Below are 9,474 nucleotides of genomic sequence, written 5' to 3' on the forward strand. Positions count from 1 at the left end.
AACACCAATCGTGGTAGTCCCTTACTAGATTTGTCTCATTGCACAATCTATGCCTAGACATAGATATGCTAGATTGGTGCTTAGTCTCTAGAGAGAGTTAGGCGAGGATGGAAAGGAGGTATGCTGAACTCACTACATAGTTTTTCCTACACGAAATATCAATAGACAGACAATCACCTCTTCAATACTCCTTGGGAGGCCTCTCCCCGTATTTACATCAACATCACGATGTTGGACATTAAGCGGACATGGATATTGCCCATGCAAGAGTTGGGAACAAATAAGAGTTTCTATAGAGACCACCTTCACGTCATATGTGCCATAAGACAAAACCGTACATCATCTCACAAGTTGCAAATTGAGACAAGTAGATATGGCCCACATCACATCCTCAAGTTATGTCACAGACAGAGGGAGCACTACATATGCAGATGCCGAGTGTACTATGAGATTTAGGGAGATTCCCCCGGGGAGGTCACCTAATAAAAATGTAACCTATCACGTGAGTTCAACAGAAGGGTATTTAAAGTTCTTGAAACTTACAGAAATATATATACAAAAGGGCATTATTTTTTCAAATTTGAAAAAAACTTACAGATTTTAAAAGAAAAGGGTACATTATATTCTTAACCAGATTCACAGATAAGGGGTTTTACAAACATGTCTTGAACGCATGTGATATGGTAGTTTTACACATAGTGAACCCCCCCAGGAGATTCCATTGTCTATTTAGGGAGGGGTTTCAACCACTAGAGATAATGATAGACTCCATTGATTAGATATCTAGGGCTCTTCAAGGGAGTCTTGGTTTTTTACTCAAGGAGGGTTTTGAAGCACTAGAGGGAGTGATAGACTACATTGATCAAAGATGTCTAGGGCTCTTCAAAGGAGATTCTATTGCCTATTTAGGGAGGGGTTTGAACCACTAGAGAGAGTGACAAACTACACTGGTCTAGGGCTCTTCTCGTCCGGCTCCAGCTCGTAGAAAACATATCAAAGGCATACATGCATTCTTGAGTCTTGAATTCAGAGGCTAAGTGTTGCAAAAGTAATATATTGCCCATGACTACCAAAATAATGTATGAAGTTTTGTGAAGGTTGAGCATGATGCTGTAACATGCCCAGGACTCTCCCACATTTGAGTGTTGGCACATGTGGAATAAATATTTGAGAAAAAGGCATTGTATATAATGCAATTTTAAATCTCTTTAAACACCCCACTTACAACAAACAAATCTCTCTCTTGAAGGCATGCTTGCCAGATTGCTTTACATGTACTGCAGAATAGCTGGTGGGGACTAAAATCAACAATATCCTTTTCCAGATAAAATTAAGGAAATTGGCTCTTGCAACTCAGAAGCATTTTTATCCTTCCCCATTGATTGGCTTGATCCAGTGCTTGAAAACCCACAAAAACATATGATAGAAAAGTGAGCTTCAGAATAAGAAAGGACAATGTCGGCCCTCCCTCCCTCTGCCTTTGCCATCTTCCCTTTCTTTTTGTTCCTCCCAATCCTTACAATTTTATGATGTGTTGAATATTCTGCATTGAAGCCACTATGTTAAAGAGTCCCCACCTGCCATTTGAACATGGGGTTAAATAGATTTGAATCAAATAGTAATTTGTACGCTATACATGTAATCCAAGACCATGTCTACCCCTCTGAGCCTAGATATGTGTGCGGATAGGTATCTGGCGAGGAAGCTCATTTGGTGACTCCAATGAATGCGTTATTTGTTAGCACAAAAATGCATGTAATCCAAGCCAAAGAGAAATAGGACCAAAAAGCGTCCATGCAAAAAAGTGTACAGAGAAAAAATGTGCTATTAGCTTACCATGTTGTTAGCAAATCATAACTTGCCAAAATCACATTCAAATGAAAAGAGGCTTAGATTCTCATGTGTCTGCTTAAAGAAATTAAAAAGAAAACTAAGGTATATATATTTAAAGACCACTCTCCTCAAAATACTTTTTTAGAATAATTTTTATAAATAGAAAATTATGTAAAGAATACAATACAATGTCATATCAAGAATGAAGAAAACCATTGCACCCCTCCTAGGGGGTAACCTCTGTGTGGTAGGCCAAAGTGTAGGGCAGCCCCCCTGGATCACTATCATCCTGTTGGTGGGGGCTAGCTCAAAATGGAACGTAAGGCCCATCAGGGTGGACCAGGTTGTAGCACACCAAGTGTACTGTTGTGATGTAGAAAGAGTTGGAATCAGTTAAATAACCTGAAGCCAAACCTATTGTGCCATGGGGATATACCAGAGATAGTGACACTGACTTTACAAAGGATGGTCACACGCTGCCGAAAAACCACTATATACCAGCCATCTCACCACTGTTATCACTCTGTGTGAAACTAGACAATGAAACAAAGTGACTCGCCTCGGTTGACCCTCGGTTGGCTGGAGTCCCACAACCACACCCAAAAACCTGCCAAGAATCCAGTTGCAAGACCCTCCTCCTGCCAATAAAGTGTTGCAGCAGGACGAGCCTCTCTCCTTGCTGTCAGTATGTGGTGACCTAGTCAAACAAGGTACTGAAAGAAGGGGATCCCAGGGTGATTGGATGAAGAGAAGGGGTCTCTCCAAAACCACTCTCCAAGGTCCCACTGCACTCATACCAGAGGGTAGCTCTCCCAAGTTCAAAGCCGCTAGTGGCCTGTCTCAAGGTATGACTGGTCAGGATCTATGACACAAGTCCTCCCACATATGCCAACTACTCGTATCCTCTGAAAAAAACACTCTGCAACCTGTGGAGCCTCTATAGAGACTCCGTGTAGGCAACCCTCTCCCTAGATCGCAAAGAACATGGGGGGTACAAACTCCAAGCAAGCACAAGCTGCAATGAGAACCTACAATTGTGTGAAGGTCCCCATACATTTAAGTGTTGTTGTCTCTAGAGAGGTGAGCCAATCAGCTCATAAAGCCTCTATAATGTACAGGCATATGCTTTGCACCCCTCTCATGCCTCATAGTTGGATGCTATGTGCCTCCTCGGGCAAACCTATAAACTGGAGACAGTCGCCGAGAGTGTAGGTTGGGCCCTCTATCTTGGGACCCCAAGAAACATGAGGCCTAGGTAGCCAGGTGGCCTCTCTGAGTGCTAACCATGGGGTTCCAAACAAGGGGCTGCCTCAAGCGCTCCTTCGTGCCAGTGGGCTGGTGATGCTCAAGGCCACTCCTCAACTACTTCCAAGACCAAAGCAAGCTCGCCAGTAAACTGATCCTCCAACCTCTTTCTCAGACAAAATCTGCGTATTGTGTGAAGATCCACCTGATGGAAGGGCTCCAAGGGCCTCCTACATGAGCGACTCGAGCTTGAAGCCGATGAAGCAACAACTCCTTCCAGGGCTCCTCCCCAAAAAGCAATCCTCTGACAACAAGCTTCCCAAGAAGGGCTCTGCTCTGTTGTGTTGGGTCTATGATCCCCAGCCATAGTAAGAGGGAACGGGTAGCACAACAGGGCCCTCCAGCTAGAGGAGCTCCATGAGGCCCTTGGAGCACTCCCCCGAGGTAGTTTTCCAGGGGATGATGCTTTGACTCCCATTTTTTTCTTAGAGTATTGGGACTTCCTTGGTCCAAATCTTTGTAGTGCTTTCCAACCCATTTTTCACATTGGCAAGATGCCTGACAGCATATGAGTGAGGGCATAATTTACCTTATTACCAAGGAGGAAGGCTCCCTGGATGAGATTCAACAGACGCGACCCATCACCATCCTCAACTTGATCTCCACCCACATCGCATGCACAACCTCCAAAGGCTGAACATGCTCAGCAGATAGGTACCTAGGACACACATGCTAGAACCTTGACAGAGGCTAGCAATTAGCTAGCGGATGGCTGGAATCAGGTGCCCAATCGTTGTTGATAGGGACAGGCTCGCCCCACTGTCTCCCCTGGTGGCCGACCTCTTGTATCTCAACAACATTGGGTTCTAACAGGGAAGCGTTTTGACCCCCTCTAGCGAGAGCCCACTAAGGAGCCCCTCTCTACTCCCCACCTTTATACTCCTCCTCCCCACCTCCCTCCTCCCCACCTTTATACTCCTCCGCTCCGCCTCCTCCTCCTCCTTCCCTGCCTCCCTCACCTCCATCCCCACCTCCACCTCCTGCTCCTCTCTCCCTGCTGGGACCCTCAGCTCCATCACCCGAACCATCCCACACTCCTTAGACGCAAGGGACTGGACTCACATGAGTGGCAAGACAATCTCTTGGTAGTGCTTTTGCTACGAGTTGCATGGCTCGATAGGGACAACCCCACTTGAGGATGCCACGTCTAGTTCATACCTCTCCTTTTGTAGCAGTCCCTCATAGTTTGACCAGCTTTGATATCCACAGACGATGGGACTTCTTTGACTATAGTTTCACTTGCTTCCTTGGTGACCCTTCTCTCGACCTGGATGAAGCTTGCTTTTGAGTTCACGTCCTCTTTCTAGCAGCCCGAGGCACCGAGGCTCAGGATACAGCAATAGGTTTCTCCTTTTTGATGTGCAGCAGGGATTATACAAAGTGAACCTTGCACACAGTTCTTGACTAGCTCTAGGTCTAGGCTATTGAGTTCTTACACCACACAGGGCACCAAGGGATGACAGATCTGGTACAGACAATATGGCCTCTAGCCACATTTAGTGTGACATCATCGGATACAGCAGGTTGCACGCACATTGTGGTGCACTTGTTTGCTGACACTCAAAGCCCCCCTTGCTATATATTTGTATGAGGATTCTTGGACTGAGGATAAAGCCCTACAGGTTGCACGCTCGGCTTGGGTTTGGGTGGGGCAGTCACTTTAGACGCGTTGGTCTAGAGGACGCTCGGATGCAGATTACTCTCCATCCAAGCCGGCCTCAAAGATAGCAAGGTTGGCTAATGCTGCAACATCAATTTTTCTCACTGCTGACACCATGAGGATTGTCTCATGAAATGTACAGGGATTAGGTGGGCCCGAATTTCAGCGTCAGAGGAGCTATTTGCGTCAGGAGCTTCAGCGATTGTCACAAATTTCTAACGTGTCAAGCTATTGAGGAACGAAGCTGACTTGCAGATCCCGATCAAGGGGCCTAACCCTAAGTGGAGAAGCAGAAGTAGTAGATGTACGGAATTTTGTAATTCACGCTAGCCTGCTGACATGGTAGATTGTATCGATTTTTGCAATTCACACTGGCCTGCTGACGTGGCAGATTTTTTGGATTTCCAAATTTTGCACTGGCTTGCTGACGTGGCAGTTGTACGGATTTGTGTGAATTGCATTGGCTGCTTTTGGGGCCAGATGCCTTCTAGACCAGTTGCTTTTGAGTTTAAGGCTTTTCATGTAAACTGTTTTTTAGGCCTAGGGCGTTTAAATATGAGGCTAGGGCTCATTTTGCTACTTTGTGTTGCGTGTGATCTCTCTCTTTCTGTTCAATTGTTATTGAAGTGTTAAAAGTCTATTCAGTCTTTTCTTTTCTATTAGCACGTGGTGCCCGTCCTGTGACAAAGATGCCTTGTGGGTGGTGAGATTGATATTCTTATGCTACAGGAGCATCATCTCTTCGAGAGGCCCATTAGACGATGTGGTCAGATTTTGTATGGTCGCTATGAGACATTTTGGTCAGTTGCGTTTGGACCTGGAGGTATACTGGGAGGGGTATGTTTGACTATTGGGGACTCATAGCAGCAGGCCCTTGTGGGTAGAGGTATTATTGTGCCTGACAGGGCTTAGTGGATTACTATGCAGGTTCAGGGTTGCCTCATGGATTTTTTTGAACATATATGCACCCAATGTGGCAAGTGCACGAGTAGAGTTTTGGTCTCGTCTTGTAGAGCCTTTGCCACATGCAGAGCAGTGGTGTGTTGGGGGTGAATTCAACATGTTGGAGGACCCCTTTGACAGGATTGAAGGTGACCATGCTACTTTGCATGGGGCTGAGTTGGCAACTTGGGAGCGTCTATATGTGACTTAAGGTTTCTGATGTTTGGCAGCACTCAGGCATTGTGATGCCCCCAGACAACTTATCCTTCTCTCACTCTAACCATAGAGTAGGAAGAGTGAATAGATCGCTTCTATGCCAGTGACCACATCAGTGACATAGCGGATCTATTTGCATCTTGGCACGGACTACCTTTCTTGACCATGTGCCAGTGATTCTCACTATGAGAGATAGACAAAGGAGAGGGGGTGTGATGCTATGCATCCCTGAGAAAATCTTCATGGATCCAGAGCTTAGAGAGCAAGTGGAGGAACTTCGGACAAAGAGCTTGGACACGCAAGAGACCCTTGCCAACAGAGATCTTGGACACACAGGACAGAGATCTTGGACACACAAGACACCTTGCCAACAGAGTGGCCTTTGAACTAGCTGAGCTTATTCACTTCTTCTTCCAAGAGCCTGCAACTCGCTTGGCTATAGCTAGGGAGGAGAAGAAGTGTCTCCAATGAGGCACTCTTTCCTTGTAGAGGATGCAAGAACAATGATAACCGGAAATGACATGCCATATGGGGTGGCCTCTACACCACACATAGCCTGAACATCCCCGAGCATCATCTCAAGGTAAGAGTAATCCTATAACTAGAGAGGGGGCACCACCTAGCATAAGTGGGGCTAGGACACAGACATAGATGACCTAGTGTAGCAAAATTTAGATGCCCTCTAGGTAACCAACATGAAATGATGATACAACAAAAATCCATAGGTAGAAAAAATGCCTAGTCAACAGTCAGGAGTGTGTGTCCCAGAGAGGTATATGACAAGGTCGGAATGGAGCATACTGACTAACTGGAGAGGCTTCATATGATGAAGCACAAGCAAAGTGATATACAAGAGATGAAACATCCCGCGAATTGTGGGAAGACAAAACTAAGGAAAGTAGAGAATGGACCCCAAAGATCAAGACAACATTGCACACTTTATTGGTGAGGATGATACTTACAAATGGTGGTCTTGATTATTAAAAACCTGGCTCTTGGCACTAGGGATGCATGATGGAATGCGAGCGCCATATGGTGAATGGTGAAGTTGGAGTTAGTGGGAGGTTAGTTGAGGGAGAACATCAAAATGATGCAACCACTGACAATGTCAATCATCAGCGTCGAGAGCGGCCAAGGGTAGCATAGAGTCGTTGCATTCAATCCCAGCATGCTCATGCTGCCTTGTGGGGAAATAGTGACTTCTTTATGTGCATGGAGTGGTCGTGATTAGTAATCCAACCATGGTGTGGTGGAGAATGGGAAAATGGTGAGGTTGCCAATGCTAAAATGCCCAAGCTTGCAACCAAACATGATGCCATGAGCTCCCTAGCTTGGGAGGTGCATTATGTGCTTAGTGGTGCTTAAATTGTAGAGTGCATGGAGCTAGTGTGTTCCTCCTTCACTTGTGTCCCTCCCCCTTGTGCTTAGCGGAGGCCTCTTTATATAGACTTGAGAGGTGGTCCTTGCCTAATGGTCCTTGCAAATATCCAATGGTCGATGTAGGGAGCCTAGATGCCTCTCTAGTAAGAGAGCTAGAGAGGGAGAGAAGGTAGAGATAGAGAGAGACAAAAGAGTGGGATGGGGAGAGGGTTTTTTTAAATCCACTAGCCACACTGGCTAGTGGCTAGGGGATAGAGAGGGAGAGAAGGTAGAGAGAGAGAGAGAGAGAGAGAAAAGAGTGGGATGGGGAGAGAGTTTTTTAACAATCCACTAGCCACTGGCTAGGTTATTAGGGAAGGGTGGAGTTCTGGGCATTTACAAGGGGTTTTATTGATGGTTCAGGTGGTCGGTGTGCGGTTTAATGCTACCAAAATTGGTATTTGTTGCGGGAAGACGAGATGCTACGTGTCACTTCCTTTCGATGCCGGCCGGGGTGTGCCTTCGGTGCCTCTTCTTGTTTTGGTGTCCCCTTCTCGTGGTTTTAGTGTTTCTTCTTTGCCGATGTCGAATTCTTCTAGATTTTCTACTTTGTGTGTGCATATATGTGTGCAGTGTACGTTTGATTGTGTGTGTCCATGTATGCGTGCTTGTGGGTGTATGTGTTTATATTCGTGTTCACTCGTAAGTGCGTATGCGCGCGCGTGTGTGTGTGTTTATGTTTATGTGTGTGTGTTTATATTTGGGTGGGTGTGTCGGCCAATGTGCGTGGGAACAAAAGTACAATATTTTACATCTATCTATCTATCTATATATATATATATATACACACACACACACACATTTATAAGCTAATTATGTGTAGGCTATAGAGAAACGGGGGGGAAAGGAGGGTCGTGAGCGCGCGGGGGGAAGGTGGCAAGAGTGTGTCAGGGGGTGAGAAGGCAGGGCTTGTGTGTGTTGGTGTGTGTGTGTATGTTATGAGAGAGAGACAGAGAGTTTTACTATACTGCACCTGTGCGCCTGAACGAGAGGGCCAGAGAGAGAGTGTGAGAGCGGCGACTCTGCATCCGACAGGGACGAGGAGGGAATGAGGAGCATGGAGTGTTAGTGGGTGAGTGTGTGGATAAGAGAGAGAGATTGCTTGCTCTTCATTGGCTACCTGTGGGCTTGACGACACAGAGCGCAAGAGAGGAGGAGAGAGAGGCTTTGGGCTTGGGGTGGCCCGCTCGTGGAAACAAGGGAGGTGGGGTGAAGTCAACGTGGTGGGGAAGGGTGAGAGAGTAGCGGGGAATGAGAGGATGTGGGTGTGTGTTGGGTGGGCCATGAGAGGGAGAATATTATGAGAGAGAGAGAGAGAGAGAGAGAGAGAGAGAGAGAGAGAGAGAGAACCAATATAATTGTGCCCGCGTGGGTTGAACGAGGGGGAGGTGAGAGAGTAGCGGCTTGGAAGATGAGGGGAGAGAGAGAGAGAGAGAGAGAGAGAGAGAGAGAGAGAGAGAGAGAGAGAGAGAGAGAGAGAGAGAGAGAGAGAGAGAGAGAGAGAGAGAGAGAGAGAGAGAGAGAAGGTAAGGGTTAGAGAGAGAGGAAGAGAGGGGGTTGGATGGTGGCCCGCCAGAAGGGTATGGACGAGCAAGAGGGGTAAGAGAGAGAGAGAGAGAGAGAGAGAGAGAGAGAGAGAGAGTCCTATGAATAATGGAAGAGAGAGGGAGAATTTTTTCTGTCCAAGCATGGTGGGCCGCTAATGGAAAAAAAATGTAGGCTTGTTTTATCGGGCTAAGTGGTACAGAAACAAGGTAAGAGATAGAGAGATGGTGGGTTTGCAGAGCCAAGTAGGAGAGAGAGCTTGTCTTTGGTGACAATGGAGGAGAGGTAGGGGGTGGTGCTTGAAAGGGGAAAACGCGGCGGCCTATTGCACACGCGCGAGCAAGGAAGGGAAGATTGGTGGCAAAAATAATAAGAAAAAAAAAGTTTTTGTTGTTCTTTTTACCTCATGCTCCCAATGCGGTTTAATCCTGCGGCCTCGGCTTGGAAAGATGAGAAACTTTAAACTCTCAGTCCGGGCTAGAGGGCGGTGCGGCTAACCCGGTATCATTAGCCCTCCCTCTAAGGTTAGGGGCATTCATGCCTCTAACTCATTT

General features: G+C 46.6%; 1 protein-coding gene across 1 annotated transcript; it reads right to left on the reverse strand.

The window, feature by feature from the left end:
- Nucleotides 1-7,580: 7,580 nt before the first annotated feature.
- LOC147419643 (uncharacterized) lies at nt 7,581-9,065 on the reverse strand. Its single transcript, XM_086505832.1, has 5 exons — nt 8,794-9,065; nt 8,675-8,729; nt 8,509-8,584; nt 8,316-8,337; nt 7,581-7,650 (listed from the first exon to the last, which is right to left on the reverse strand). The coding sequence occupies exons 1-5, from the start codon at nt 9,063-9,065 to the stop codon at nt 7,581-7,583; spliced, it is 495 nt and encodes a 164-aa protein (XP_086361958.1).
- Nucleotides 9,066-9,474: the final 409 nt, after the last annotated feature.

This window comes from Adiantum capillus-veneris, chromosome 29 (assembly GCF_014529385.1).
Source record: "Adiantum capillus-veneris isolate H3 chromosome 29, ASM1452938v2, whole genome shotgun sequence".
Classification (NCBI taxonomy): domain Eukaryota; kingdom Viridiplantae; phylum Streptophyta; class Polypodiopsida; order Polypodiales; family Pteridaceae; genus Adiantum; species Adiantum capillus-veneris.